Source organism: Neovison vison, chromosome 11 (genome assembly GCF_020171115.1).
Source record: "Neovison vison isolate M4711 chromosome 11, ASM_NN_V1, whole genome shotgun sequence".
Taxonomy (NCBI): Eukaryota; Metazoa; Chordata; class Mammalia; order Carnivora; family Mustelidae; genus Neogale; species Neogale vison.
This window is the reverse complement of record NC_058101.1, coordinates 78,500,846-78,516,791: the sequence shown is the minus strand read 5'-3', so window position 1 is coordinate 78,516,791 and position 15,946 is coordinate 78,500,846. Positions and strand designations below refer to the sequence as shown.

General features: G+C 35.2%; 1 protein-coding gene across 1 annotated transcript; it reads left to right on the top strand.

The window, feature by feature from the left end:
* The first annotated feature begins 2,199 nt into the window (after positions 1-2,199).
* On the top strand, positions 2,200-3,250 carry LOC122890257 (ferritin heavy chain-like). Its single transcript, XM_044225955.1, has 2 exons — positions 2,200-2,521; positions 3,171-3,250. The coding sequence occupies exons 1-2, from the start codon at positions 2,212-2,214 to the stop codon at positions 3,248-3,250; spliced, it is 390 nt and encodes a 129-aa protein (XP_044081890.1). The 5' UTR covers positions 2,200-2,211.
* Positions 3,251-15,946: the final 12,696 nt, after the last annotated feature.

Below are 15,946 nucleotides of genomic sequence, written 5' to 3'. Positions count from 1 at the left end.
AGCACCTTCTGTGACAGTACTACTGGGACTCATGAAAAACAAGAACCTGAGTTCATTTAGCTGAGGAATATTCTGTAGGTAGGATGAAAGAGAGAAAAAAAAAACCATTACATTCATGGACTTCTGAACATGTTATGACATAAAATAATTGCATTTCTTGGAACAGAGTCACTTTAGTTTTATCCATTACCTATAAACCCAAGGTCTACGCTTCTTAGCATTTTGTCATATAGTTAACTTATAGAGTTGACCTTGAAACTGAAATATAAGAACTATAGGTACAAAAACTCAGTTTCTCAGCAACTTTTAAATTGAAGATTCACATTGATACTATTATTATTAATACTCCTATATTGCACACTAAAAATCATAAGTAACACTACATAATTTAGAATCATACTTTTATTGAAAAATATGTTAAAAGATTACTTAATTAAAAAACAAACAATGATTTATTGTCTTCCAGCTTAAGACACAGGGGACTTAAATCAAATTTTTCTGGGCCAATATTTCTTTCTCTTGTTTTTTCAAATTAAAGACTGTTAAAGCCCATTCACTCACAAAGCCAACATTTATTAGCCAATTGAAAGTGCTTGGTGGAAATAGAATAGTGAGCAAATAAAGACTCTCCTTTTTTCAGTAATTATTACTTTAGGTGCCAAAAACTCATACTAAATAAATGTTATAATAAAAATATGTTCACTCACAGAATTCATAGTAGGGCACAAAAATGACACTAGAGAAGTATAAAACAGAAGATCAAGATCTAAGTTTACCCCGAGAAATCACTTCTACACCAAAAAGCATACACGTTAACAATGTAAATGGGGTACAAAATGAAACAAACATCATGAATAGCAAATGTGAGGACCTGTGACCTGAGAGGTCAGTTGGGATGGCATACTAATTACAAAGCTGGGAGTAAAGGGAGGTATACCTGGAGAGAAAGCCAGAGACTAGACCATGCATCAGTGGCAAACCTGCCATGTTAAAACTGCATATTTTATCCAGAGAGAAATGGGAAACTGAAAGTCTTGTCTTTTTTTTTTTTTTTTCCTGTCTGTCTCTCTCTCAAAGATTTTATTAATTCGAGAGAGAAAGAAATAGCAAGAAAGAACACAGGTGGGAGGGGGAAGTGGGGGGAGAGAGAGAGATCAAAAGAATCAGGCTCCCCACTGAGCAGGGAACCCAATGCAGGGCCTGATCCTAGAACCCTGGGATCATGACCTGATCTAAAGGCATCAAACTTAACCGATTGAACCACCCAGACACCCTTGTCCTTCTTTTCACTTTTTTTTTTTTTTTTTTTTTTTTTTGGTAATGAGGGTTTGACACAGTAAATTTAAATTTTAAAAACATCATTTTGATTGCAGTGTAGAGAAGTACAGGAGAGGAAGTTAAGAGGAGACCCATCATTTCCCTGTTTTTCACAGATTTATCTATTTTTATCTGTATTACTGTTTTCCTGGAATGTTTTCTTTCTAAATGTTCTAAGAATAAAATGTATTATTGATAATATTTATCTTTGTATAATCTTCTGATGCTCAACCTGGTGAGCACATATGAATCTTTTATCTTACTGCCAGTGTGTAAGAATCAGATAGATCTGCAGGATGTTACTGATCCCAAGTTACCAAAGTCTGTAGATTCTACATAAGGTTATCAGATGTTTATATGTATAATACTTCAGAGTTGAGAGTTAAGGTCCTATCTGCAGATTTTACTGTCCCACATATTCACCTATCACAATACGGTTTGTCATGAGAGATGGATTATTCTGCTGAGAAACAGCAAGTACTAAGCCTTTTAAAATGTTTATCAAAATATATTCATCAAAACTGGGCTTGTGCCACTACATCTCCTGCCCCTCTCCGCCAGTGGGGGAGTCATTTCGGTCTCGCCCATTTTACATTCTTACAGTGGTATCAAGGAGACCAAAAGTACGAAGAAGGCATATCACATTTGGAAAATGATTGACTCTACCTTCCTAAATATCAACGAGAAACAAATAACTGTTCCTTCTTTTTCTCTAAAATATTAAGTTCTGGGGCACCTGGGTGGCTCAGTGGGTTAAGCCTCGGTCTTCGGCTCAGGTGATGATCTCAGGGTCCTGGGATCAAGCCCCGCATTAGACTGGCTCCAAGGCCCCCGTGGCCGCTGCTCCAGCGCCGCGCAGCCACTGCCCGCCGCCGCCTCTTCTCAGCCGCCGCCATGACGACCGCGTCCCCTTCACAGGTGCGCCAGAACTACCACCAGGACTCGGAGGCCGCCATCAACCGCCAGATCAACCTGGAGCTCTATGCCTCTTACGTCTACCTGTCCATGTCTTACTACTTTGACCGAGATGATGTGGCTTTGAAGAACTTCGCCAAATATTTTCTCCACCAATCTCATGAGGAGAGGGAACATGCTGAGAAATTGATGAAGCTGCAGAACCAACGAGGTGGCCGAATCTTCCTTCAGGATATCAAGAAACCAGACCGTGATGACGGGGAGAATGGGCTGAATGCTCAGAAGGGAGGCTGCTTCCCCCCACCCTGCCTGCCTCTCTGCCTACTTGTGATCTCTCTCAGTCAAATAAATAAATAAAATCTTTTAAGAATATATAATAAAAAATTAAAAAATAACCAAATCATATGTTTGTGTGCACTCATGTGTATTTAACTACAGATTTATTATGTAGAAAGTTACTAATTATTAATATAAACAAGAATAGATACAAATATTAAAGATAACTGAAACCATAAGAAGAATGAAAATAGATATCTGATTATATTGACATTTTATAAAACAATCCAAAAATTTTGTTAAAATATAAGTAAAAGAAAAGTTTGGTATAGAATAGTTAGCAAGGTGAGAAGAGGACAGGAGTGACTATCAAAAAAAAATACAACAAAATAAATCTCATGGAAAGGGAGCGAGATGAAAGAGAGAGAGATAGAGAGAATGCAGTTTTTAAAAATATTTCTATTTTAGAAAATAAGACATTTGATCCATTCATGAGAATGGTCAATTTGTCCTTCCAGATAACTCAAAGACAGAATGAAATCATTTCAGTCAGTCTCTAGAAGGATACACCATCTATTGTGTTTCAATAAACACAAACTCTACTTTCATTAGGATAAAGAGCTCTTATGTTGTTAAGGACTGGGGCTTATTCTTTCCTTTAGAACCATTTTATTGTGGCATGTTGGGTCTTGGATTTGGGATCCTAAAGAAGTTAAAATGGATAAAGAAACTGTTTTTATGAAACTTGGAGAATACTAATAACAGGAATAGAAATAAAATTACAACTATGATTAGTTCCATAAAAAGAAGTACATAACAAATAAGAAAATGTTCTTTTATGAGAAAATTAGACAAACTATTGATAAGGAAGCATAGATTGAGCTGGCATGTGAAAGATGCCAGAGGTCAGATCATCTAAATACACATAACAGTATATATAAATATCCCTGGAAAGGAAAAAGGATCATAGCACATGGATAAGAAAATGTTCTAGTGTCCCTAGACCTGAAATAGCTAAAAGGAGATTAGGCTAAATGGAATTTAGGGAACAGAAGAAATTTCATCCAACCCTTATAGTAGTTGTCTTTACTCTTTCCAATGGATAATCAGTCTCCAGCATATAAATAAAAACAATTAGATGAAAAGTTATTGAGTAAGGACATAGGTAGGGGGTTTTATCAGGAAAAAAAATAAAAGGGTAGAAGAAAAAGGTCTTAATAAATGAGGTTTAGATGTTGGGCCCCATCTTTAGGAATTCTTGCCTAAAGAGCACCAGCCAGTGGCCTAGAAGACTCCCTGAGACCATTTCAAGTGATTGGCCTGTCAGAACCCAGCACAGCAGCTCTCATACAATTTATTATGGCAGATTCTCTATGGAATTAAAGAAGCATAAAAATAATAATAACAACAACTTTCCCTCAAGATTTTACAACCAAATTTCCACCTAATTTGGGATGGCATTAACATGGTAAGATTTTGTGTCTTAGTATTCCATATTACTTGATCATCTTATAAGAAAACCTTCCTTCCATACTCAAGTTACTCAAAATAATTAACACAGGATAAGGAGAAACCCTTATGTCTGGAATTGGAAAACAAATTAAGGTGCATTACTTCCAGTACTATGTTGAATAGCAGTGGAGATAGTGGACATCACCCACCTCCACCACCCATGTTCCTGACCTTAGGGGAAAAGCTCTCATTTTTTCCCCATTGAAAATGATATTCACTGTGGGTTTTTCACAGAATGCTTTTATGATATTGAGGTATATTCCATCTATCCCTGTACTGTGAAGAGCTTTAATCAAGAAAGGATGCTGTACTTTGTCAAATGCTTTTTCTGGAGCTATTGGAAGTATCATATGGTTCTTGTTCTTTCTTTTATCAATGTAGTGTATGACATTGTTTAATTTTTGGATGTTGAACCAAACTTGCAACTCAGAAATAAATCTCACTTGGTCATGGTGAATAATCTTTTTAATGTAACTGTTGTATCCTATTAGCTAATATTTTGGTGAGAACTTCTGCATCCATGTTCATCAGGAATATTGATCTGTAATTCTCTTTCTTGATGGGGTCTTTTTTCTGGCTTTGGGATCAAGGTAATGCTGGCCTCATAAAATTAGTTTGGAAGTTTTCCATCCATTTCTATTTTTTGGAACAGTTTCAGACAAAGTAAGTATTCATTCTTCTTTAAATGTTTGGTATAAATCCCCTGGGAAGCCATCTGGTCCTAGGCTCTTGTTTGCTGGGAGATTTTTGATTACTGCTTCAATTTCCTTGCTGGTTATGGGTCTATTCAGGTTCTCTATTTCTTCATGGTTCAGTTATGGTAGTTTATAGTCTCCAGAAATGCATCCATTATTTCCAGATTGTCTAATTTGTTGGCATAATTGTTGGCAGAGTTGTTCATAATATGTTTTTATAATTGTTTGTATTTCTTTGGTGTTGGCTGTGATCTCTCCTTTTTCATTCATGATTTTATTTATTTGGGTCCTTTCATGAATAGACATTTCTGCAAAGAAGACATCCAAATGGGCAACAGGCACATGAAAAAGTGCTCAACATCACTTGACATCAGGGAAATAGAAATCAAAACTTCAATGAGATACCACACTTTGCAGCAGTCAAATGGCTAAAGTTAACAAGTAAGGAAATGACAGGTGTTGCCAAGGAAGTGGAGAAAGGGGAACCCTCCTCGGCTACTGGTGGGAATGCAAGCTGGTGCAGCCACTCTGGAAAATAGTATGGAGGTTCCTGAAAAAGTTGAAAATAAAGCTATCCTATGACCCAACAATTGCACTACTACATATTTACCCCAAAGATACAAATTTAGTGATCTGAAGGGGCACATGTACCCCAATGTTTATAGCAGCAAGGTCTACAGTAGCCAAACTATGGAAAGAACTTAGATGTCCATTGGAAGATGAACGGATAAAGAAATGGTATGTGTGTGTATGTGTATATATATATTCCATTGTGTGTGTGCATGTATATTATATATAATATACATTATATATACATTCTATAATACATACATATAATACATACATTATATAATAATATATTATATATATTATATAATTATGTTAAAATTATACAATTATATACAATATACAATATATATTATATAATATATAATTATAAAATGTATGTATCATATGTATGTATTATAGAATGTATATATAATGTATATATTACACAGCCATCAAAAATGATATCTTGCCATTTGCAGTGACAGGGATGGAACTAGAGGGTATTATGCTAAGCAAAATAAATCAATCAGAGAACGACAATGATTATAATCAGGCTGATACGTGAATTTGAAAAACAAGGCAGATGATTATGGGGGAAGAGAGGAAAATAAGAAATAGGATACAACCAGAGAGGGAGATAAGCAGTAAGAGACTCTTAAGCTCAGGAAACAAACTGAAGGTTGCTGGAATGGAGGGGGGTGAGAGGGATGGAATGGCTGGGTAATAGACACTTGAAGGGTATGACCTGTGAATTGTGTCAGACTGATGACTCACAGACCTGTATCCTTGAAATAAAAAATACATTATATGTTGATTTTTTAAAAATTAAGGTGAATTAAAAGATCCAAATTAGGGACAGTAGGAAAAGACAATGCTCTTAAGATAATATGAGCTATGCTTATTTATTGTGCATTCCAAGCTACACATTGTGATACACCCTGTACATATCATAGTTTTACTTTCTTCCCATTTAAATATGACTACTATATTCAGAAAGCTAAAGATTATGAAATTTTATCAAAATAATTTAGCTATGTGTATTTTTCAAACCCACATCTTTGTTTATACTGAACAACAGTGTAGAGCGATAAAGGTAGATTGAGCTACGTCATGTCTGAAGAGATGTCATGGAATATGACAAGTGGATGCTTTGGCAAGGCTGATATTCATAGCATGGTGGGAAAAGAAAGTCAGGTGCAGGAGGAGGACGAGTCAAAGAAAGGTGAGAAAGTGGAAAGTAAATGCTTGGTTTATACATAAGACAGTTTATAGCAAGGAAAATTGTAAAGACTGAGGTCAAGACAAAGGAAATTCGTTTATCCTGAGGAGACTGAGTAATGAATTTTAGGAGGAAGGGAAAGAAGTAACAACAAAAAATAAATTGAAGAATACAGAGATAGAAAATATAACTAATGTCAGAATTTTTCAGAGATGGCAGGCAGTGATATGATTGATAATGTGTCTGTGGAGTATTTTGCCTTAGAAAGAAGAATGGGTAAATCTTTGATGCAGAAGGGAATACAGTAAGACCAGTTTAAAAAATACAAACAAATAACTGCAAAAGCAATTATTTTCCTCCATAACAATACAAACATTCCATAGTCTGGAATCCAAGCTCTCTATTAATTGGTACTAAATCGCCCTTCCCTCTCATCATTTCAAAAACCAATTCTTTATACAGGCTAAATCACTGCATTCATTGTAATCATCATCTGAATCCAAGTCCTGTTTTTCCATTTCAATGTCTCATCCAAGTGATCCTCCTAGCACAGATGTCCCTCCCTTCCCATCAGAGCCACTCTCTTCTATTACTGTCCAGTGCAAATCTACCTCCTCTGTGAAGCTGCCCCTAAAAGCACATTTTAAAATTATTAGGCATTCCTTTTAAGAAGAGACTGCATGTACAAGTATTAATCATTTATCTTAATAAATTTAAGATATTATTATTGCATTATTATTTATTTGGATATTATTTATTGCATTCTGTGCAGACAGAGTTATATCTATATTTCTAGTTCTATATAGAGTTGTATTTGGGGTCATATCTATCTATCTATGTATCTTTCTAGTTAATGGGCTGACTTGTGTCCCTCATAATTCATATTTTGAAGTTTTAAAATCAGTATCTCAGAATGTGATGGTATTCAGAAATAAGATCCTTAAAGAGGTAATTAAGTTAAAATATGATGCTGAGATTGGGCTTAATCTAGTATGACTAGTGTTCTTATAGGAAGAAGAAATTAGGAGACAGACACACACACAGGGAAGATCATGTAAAGATGAAGAGAAGATGGCATGTATGAAATGAGGTGAGAGTCATCAGAGGAAATAAACATTGCTGTCACCTTGATCTTAGACTTCTAGCTTTCAGAATTGTGAGGAAAAAAATTGTTTATGCCATAGTCTGTGGTATTTATGATGACATCCTAGCAAACTAACTATAATATTATATGTTATACAGAAATATAATCTCAACAAATAAATTATATCCTTCTCGATATTTTTACATATCACCCTTAATGTTTCCCACATTGTCTTTTATATAAAGTTGTAGTACAATGTAGTGGTTAAAAAAATTCAGATTATGGAGTAAAACAGACTTGAGTTTTAGTAGCTTCCACATAAAAACTGTATGAACTTTCACATAATATTTAACTCTTTGTATCCTAATTCTTTTATCTGTGTTATAAGGATAATAAGGGTCTCTTCCTCATAAGGATATTATGATTATTAGATGAGGATGTTTATATAAAATATAATATATATAAGGTCTATAGCAATTGTTAGCTAGTACTACTTAGTTCTTGATACATATTATTTTTGAATTTAATAAATTATTGAATATGACCTAACTCATTTTAATAAAGTCACTACTATATTTTAACTATTAAATATTTTTCAATATTTTATTTCTTAAATTACATATTTTAGATTATAATTTTAACCTTGGATATTATTTCTTACTAGACAGATTTCTGTTGAAAAGCTCATATATATGATTTTCTTTTTTTTTTCATTTATTTATTTTCAGCATAACAGTATCATTATTTTTTCACCACACCCAGTGCTCCATGCAATCCGTGCCCTCTATAATACCCACCACCTGGTACCCCGACCTCCCACCCCCCCGCCACTTCAAACCCCTCAGATTGTTTTTAAGAGTCCATAGTCTCTCATGATTCACCTCCCCTTCCAATTTACTCCAACTCCCTTCTCTCTAACTCCCCATGTATATATGATTTTCTTGATAATCAACATTCATAATAAAGTAGTTTAAATGACTATACTACTGGTAGCTTAAATGAACACTCAACCATTTATAATGTAGAGTGAGTTTATACATTGACTAGATGTTTCTCACATTAAAAACAGTTGTGATAAGGGATGAAGCACACTAAAAATACATTTCCAAAAATATTCTGAGTTCAATAAGGATAAACAATATAAGGGAGCACAAAGTTACATTTCAGTGGTTAAGTTTCTGCCACATTCCTGAACCACAAAACTTCTTTGTGCACCCAGAAGGACAACAAAATATAAAGCTTAGATCCTATACACTGTGCTGAATATAGTAAAAAACCCAATTAACTTAGAAGACAAATGTCCGCATCTCATAAAGTTGAAGAGTTATTTTATTTTATTTTATTTTATTTCAAAAACATCTAGGGGTGGGATGCCTGGGTGGCTCAGTCAGTTAAGCATCTGCTTTTGGCTCAGGTTATGATCTCAGGGTCCTGGAATCAAGTCCTGCATCAAGCTTCTTCTTCAGTGGGGAGCCTGCTTCCCTTTCTGTTTGCCTTTCTCTGTGCTTGTGGTCTCTCTCTGACAAATAAATAAATAAAATCTTAAAAAAAAAAAAAAAATCTAGGGGCACCTGGGCGGCACAATTGGTTAAATGTTAGACTCTTGGTTTCATTTCAGGTCATGGTCTCGGGGTCGAGATGGAGCCTGAGGGGCTATGCTCCACATGGGGCTATGCTCTCAGCACTGAGTCTGCTTGAGATTCTCCCTCTCTCTCTGGTCCTACAACAGAAATAAATTTAGCCCTAGATTAAAAAAAAAAAAATCCCCTCAGAAAAAGGGACAAAGAATACAATCAGTACATAATTAGAAGCCATAAGCATACAAAACAACACAAGGCAGGTGAATTGAAAGTAGCAGAGAAAATAACCAGTGAAAAATACCTAAAGAGAAGATTTCAGAAGGCAAAATTTACAGAAAAAAAATATTTGAAAAGCATGGCTAATTATGTTTAAAGAAATAAAAATGTGGAAGTATAAACATGGAACTAACGATGATAAGGAAGAAACTGTGAAATTTCATAATAAACCACAAGAAAAAAAATAGCTAGAAATGAGCACACTCCACACTGAACATGGCGCTTGAACTCAAAACCTTGAGATTGAGTCGCATGCTCTACTGATTGAGCCAGCTGGGCAAATCTGAAAAATACAATTGTTGAAAAATTTAAAACAAGTAAAAATATCAATAGCTTGATAGAAGAGGATATTAGTAACCTGAAAATTATTTCTGAAGGAATTTTCTAAAATATAGCACAAAAAGACAAAAGGTTGAAAGGGGTGTGTGTGTGTGTGTGTGTGTGTGTGTAAATAAATAAATAAATACAAAGAAATAATAATTACCCAACAACAAATGTCTCGGGTCAGGGTGGGAGAGGGAGTTCACACATAACCTATAACATACAGTTTTAACTGGAACATTTTATTAGTAATTTAAATAACTTGAATTTTGTCTACAAATACATTTTTATTTGGATTTCAAAACTAAATGTATAAGTGCTTACTTTTAATTTTTAATAGAAATATTTTAAAAGCATAGGAAAACTAGAAATACATTTAAAGTAATTACAGGCTTTGACAAGTACTGAAACACAATCTCTACAAATCTACTGATCACAGACTAAGAAACTTGTCTTGCATTTGAAATTGAAAAGCATCTGCATTAAATATAAAACTATTCTTCATGGAATTGAAGTTTGTAAGGATTAATTGAATTTAGATTCAAAGCAAGTAGAAATCTGAACAAGTATATGAAGAGTATTTTTCAAAAATAAAATTTGGCTTTCTGAGAAAAAGCCCACATATGTAGATATGAAACTATTTAATGGAAATTTTGTATTCTTTTGGTTAAAAGAAAGGTAGCTTTGTTCAGTTATGTCCAACTGAACAAACATTTGAATATAGCACATTGTGTGAAGCAGTGAACATATAAGCATAAAGCTCAGAAATTTTTCTTTCAGGAACTATCTTAGATTTAATATTTTAATTAGCATATTCATTTATATTATCTTAGGTTAAAAATATAAACTGATATATAAAGTGAAAATTAGGGAACTTACATTAGGTATATATTGTCACATGGTTGGAAAGTGAATTAGAATCTAGGCAGTCCAAGAGACCAAGAAAGTATCTTAGAATCTTTACATTAAAAACCTATATGAGTAAGCAATATTTCTATATAGGTCTTGATGTAGAGTTAAAATTACTAGAAAGTTTGTGGATACTAAAATGAATGGTTTATATTAATAGTAAGAATCCTCTTACACTCTATTACACAGTTTAAAAATAAATAATAAAGAAACAGCTGACCCCAAACACTCTAAATAAGACTCTACATACTAAGATATGTATATTTAAGAATGACTATCTATATATATATATAAAACATATATATATATGAATGACCAGATATAAAATGGTATATGCAAAAATTTTCTTCCTCTTTAAGAAACTGGTAAGAGTCTAAAATCAGTATTGTAAGAGAAAATGTCTATACTGGTCTGCTCTGCATTTTCTTATTATCCTACATTCTAAGTGCTGTACAAATTTCATTTTTAATGCTGTTCTTCATTCACAACATATAAACTAAACTTGACTACATCTTCTCATGTCACTTATAGAAAATATAAGTCATTTTAGTCTTTTCATGTACCTGAAATGCTAACACATTTCAATCTTTTTTTTTTTTTTTTCTCTTTTACAGAGAAAGAGAGAGATCACAAGTAGGCAGAGAAGCAGAAGCAGGCAGAGAGAGGGGGGAAGCAGGCTCCCTGCTGTGCAGAGAGCCTGATGTGGGGCTCAATCCCAGAACCCTGAGATCATGACCTGAGCCAAAGGCAGAGGCTTAACCCACTGAGCCACCCAGGCGCCCTAACACATTTCAATCTTAATCATTCTTTGCAGAGAAGTTTCCATCATCAAACACTAAAAATAGTTTTTGACTCTTTTACTTATTATCCTACAATAATTTCCTTCTGACCGCTTTGCCCTGAATCCTTGTTTCTTTACATATGTATCAAGATTTGCCATGCCAGATAATCTAGTAGTTAGAATAAATTCAGGCTACCAGGAAGGCCAGATAGTATGTCTGCCTGCACATACATATGTACACACACACATTTTTTAAGTAAATTACCTATACAGTGTCCAGAGAATCTGAAAATTTAGATAACATTTTTTAACAGTTCAGACCATAATTCTTGATGATATTATATATAATGGCCTATATTTCTGACTTTTTGGAACCTCTCTGTACACACACACACCTGCACACAGACTTCACACACACAATCATGAAAGTTTTTGCCTTGAGATAAATCAGAATGCTGTTGAAACTTCCTAAAGTTAGTGACATATACATATAAGTTATATATGTGAAGATATTCCAAATTTTTTAGTGCAAGAAAATCATTGTTTCAGATTGAACAGAAAAATAAATCCACCTTTGCTCTATGAACATGAGAGCCATGGTTTTTTTTTTTTTTTTTTTCACTTAAATTCATTAGGTATATAACCCACCTGAACAATGTACCCACAATGAAATGTAGACCATGGATGCATAGGGAGCACAGGAAAGAATACACCTTTCAGAAAAAGGAAGGGGAACAGAAGGCTTCAGATAAGAGATGACATGTAAGTTGGATTTTGAAAGATGAGTAAGACACGGACAAGCCTACAAGAGGAACATTTTAGATAGAATTAACTTCATGAGAAAAACTCACTGATGTCAGAGTCTAAGGCAATAACTTATTTTGCAGTCTATTCTTTTCTTAACAGTATCTATAAATTATCATCACAAAGCTGACTCCTCCTTGTCATCCAGTTCTCAGCTTAAATATCACCTTAATTCCTAACCAAGCAGCAACCTTCTCACAGACTAAGTCAATCTTTATCACAGCACCCAGTTTCAATCATTTTCTTCTTACAAAGATCACTACCTGCTATGTTAGGTAGGGTGGCTGGGAAAACCCTCCAGAAAAAGTGACATTTAAGCAGGGACCTAAATGGGGTAAGGTAATAAATCACATAAAGCTGTTGGAATGCTCCATCAAAAGAAGCAGTAAAGGCAAGGGCACATATTGACTCTGCTCATTTTGCTCGGAGACTACAGGAAAGGCAAATTTGGCAGAACAAATGAGGAAGAAAGTCACAGGCTATGTGGTTAAAGGCTGGATGATAAAGGGTTTTATAATCATGGGAAGTGGCTTGGATTATAATCTGAATATTAAGAAAAGCCTCAGAGGACATTTCAATAACATATCATTTATGCTCAGTTTTTAAAAAGGTGATATATGGAAAAATGACTGTATAGTTGGCAAAGTAGTTTCAACTCAGCATACAAAAGAATTGTATCTATTATATAATCACAAACTCTTTTTTTTTTTTTTTTTTTTGCAGAGAGGGGGAGTGAGTGAGAAAGTACATGGGAGGTGAGAGGGTCAGAGAGGGAACCAGACTACTCCCCACTGAGCAGGGAGCCCAATGTGGAACTTGATTCTGGGACTCTGGGATCATGACCTGAGTCTAAGGCAGCTGCTCAACTAACAGAGCCACCCAGGTGCTCCACAGTCACAAACTCTTGGTAATGGTAAGGAAACTACTGGTAAATGTATTCATAAAAATGTTCCAGTCATTCATATTCACTCATTTAATAGTTTAATGTCCCATATACAGCAGGATGTAGGATGACCAATAAGTAAGATATTGCAATAATCTAGGTGAAAGATTATGAAATCTTAGTCTTGTCAGCCAAGGGTGAGAGAAGAAACTCTCAGTGGTCTTAGGAAGTCATGACAAGAGGGTTTTCCTAGAAGAATGAAAATATCGCACTAACAACTGTATCTTTGCAGCCACTTAACATGTGATCAGAATTGGATGAATCTGGTTGGTTTTTTTTTTTTTTTCCGCTAAAGATTTTATTTATTTATTTGCTAGAGAGAGACAGAGACAGAGAGAGCACAAGCAGGGAGAAGGCAGAGGGAGAAGGAGAGGCAGGCTCCCCTGCCGAGCAAGGAGCTCCATGTGAGACTTGATCCCAGGACCCCAAGACCATGACCCAAGTGGAAGGCAGACGCTCAACTGACTGAGCCATGCAGTGATCCCCAGAATGGGATGAATCTTGACAGACATATTACTTTAGCATTAATCAGACTCAAAGCTATAGTTGCCTGCATCTCTGTTTATCTATCACTGCATGTATACCTAGTTCCACTTTATATTTCTATGGGAATTTTCATCTTATTAGACTAACAAGAGAGCATCCAAAAAATCCCTGTATTAGACCAAAAAGGGACCTTTAAATTTAAACATAGCATATTGGAAATACTGGCCAGTTTTCATTAAAAACAGTTGGAAATAGCAGATTTTGACTAATGTGTATTAGTCCTAGAAAGTCATACCAATACCTCTGTACCCTTTTTAGAAATGAGTCTAGCTACAATACCAGGATATAAATGTAATTCTACTATTTTTTAATTAAATAATTCTATTTTTTTATAAATTTGTTGGGCTGATTTTCCTGGTAACATGTCCTATGTTAAAAAGAGTACTGAGAAACTTGTGTTTGGAGTCTCAATAAATGTGAAAGAGACGTAACCAGATGTAATCAAAAGCCCACAGTTTCTTCCACAGAAACACATAATAAATGAAATTTCCTTAGTGAAACAGGTATCCAATCATTTACATTTAGCTTTAAATAAACTAAAGGAAAGCTCCTCGATGCCCAAACACCATCACCACATGAGCCATCACCTTGAAGTCATTGAATATATTGTGCCACTTTTACCAGAACTCACGAAGCAATGTGGAAAATTTCTATCTAATGCTTAGTTTTGAATGAAATAAGGAAAGAAGGAACAGTATCAATCCTTGGCATCTAAAGTCTCTTGGTATCCTGAGACTTCAATCATGTCATTATTTTTTTTTTAATTTTTTTTTAAGATTTTATTTATTTGACAGAGAGAGAGAGCTCACAAGTAGGTATAGAGGCAGGCAGAGAGAGAGGGAAGCAGGCTCACTGCTGAGCAGAAAGCCCAATGCGGGGCTCGATTCTAGGACCCTGAGATCATGACCTGAGCCGAAGGCAGAGGCTCAACCCACTGAGCCACCCAGGCACCCCCATGTCATTATTTTAAGAAACCAAAATGAAGTCTAGAAGATGGGACTTTTAGAATGGCTGGAGGAAGGACTTCTGAAAATCCAGTCCTCTCACCGAGTAACAGAAATGTTCATGTGTCCTAATGACATGGCCCTGACTATAGCAAAAACTGAAAGAACAAAAAAAATAGGCAATTTCATAAAATATAGTTGAAGATTTTAAGACTACTCTCACAGTAACTGGCAGAACAAGTAAACACAAACAGCAGAGACATAGAAGATTTAAACTACATATGTAACAAGATTGACCCAATCAACACATATGTAGAATATAGGCCCAACAACTGCAGAACTCATTCTCTAAATGAACATGCAACATTTAGCAAACTGACCATATGTTGGGCCATAAAACAAGTCTCAACAAATTTCAAATGTCAAAATATCACAGTATGACCTCTGATGACAGAGAAATGAACTAGAAAGTCACAGAAAGATAACCAGAAAATTGCAAAGTGTTTACAACTTAATACATCTGAGGAAACCAATGAGCTAAAGAAGAAACCACAATTGAAATCAGATAGTACTTTCAGCTAAATGATTTATAAAAATACAACGTATTGGGCATTTAAGAAAAAAGGCTGTCACAATTGCAGTTCCAGCTAATCATTAAAAAGAGAATAGAAGATTTAATGAAGTCCCCTCCAAATTTATGTTGAAGTCTTAACCCCCAGGAACAGTGAATTCGACATTACTTAGCAATAGGGTCTTTGCAGATGTGATTAAGATGAGGTCATACTGGATCAGGTTTAGCCCTAATCCAATATGCCAATATGAATGGCTGTCTTTTTTTTTTTTTTTTAAAGATTTTATTTATTTATTTGACAGAGAGAAATCACAAGTAGATGGAGAGGCAGGCAGAGAGAGAGAGGGAAGCAGGCTCCCTGAGAGCTCCCTGAGAGCTGAGCAGAGAGCCCGATGCGGGACTCGATCCCAGGACCCTGAGATCATGACCTGAGCCGAAGGCAGCGGCTTAACCCACTGAGCCACCCAGGCGCCCCTGAATGGCTGTCTTTTAAGGACACAGAGGAGACACACAGAATAAGGCTATGTGACACTGAGGATGACAAAGATTTTTTTAAATTTTTTTTTAAGATTTTTATTTATTTATTTGACACAGAGAGAGAGAGAGAGAGTAAGCACACACACAAGCAAGGGGAGCTGCAGGCAGAGGGAGAGGGAGAAGCAGGCTCTCCACTGAGCAGGGAGCCTGATGCGGGGCTTGATCCC

Bases quoted from the DNA above. Each gene is read 5' to 3' on its own strand.
- LOC122890257 (XM_044225955.1), top strand. From the start codon at position 2,212: ATGACGACCGCGTCCCCTTCACAGGTGCGCCAGAACTACCACCAGGAC. The intron at 2,522-3,170 runs GCTGCTTCCCCC...TCTTTCCTTTAG, and splicing joins GCTGAATGCTCAGAAGGGAG to AACCATTTTATTGTGGCATG.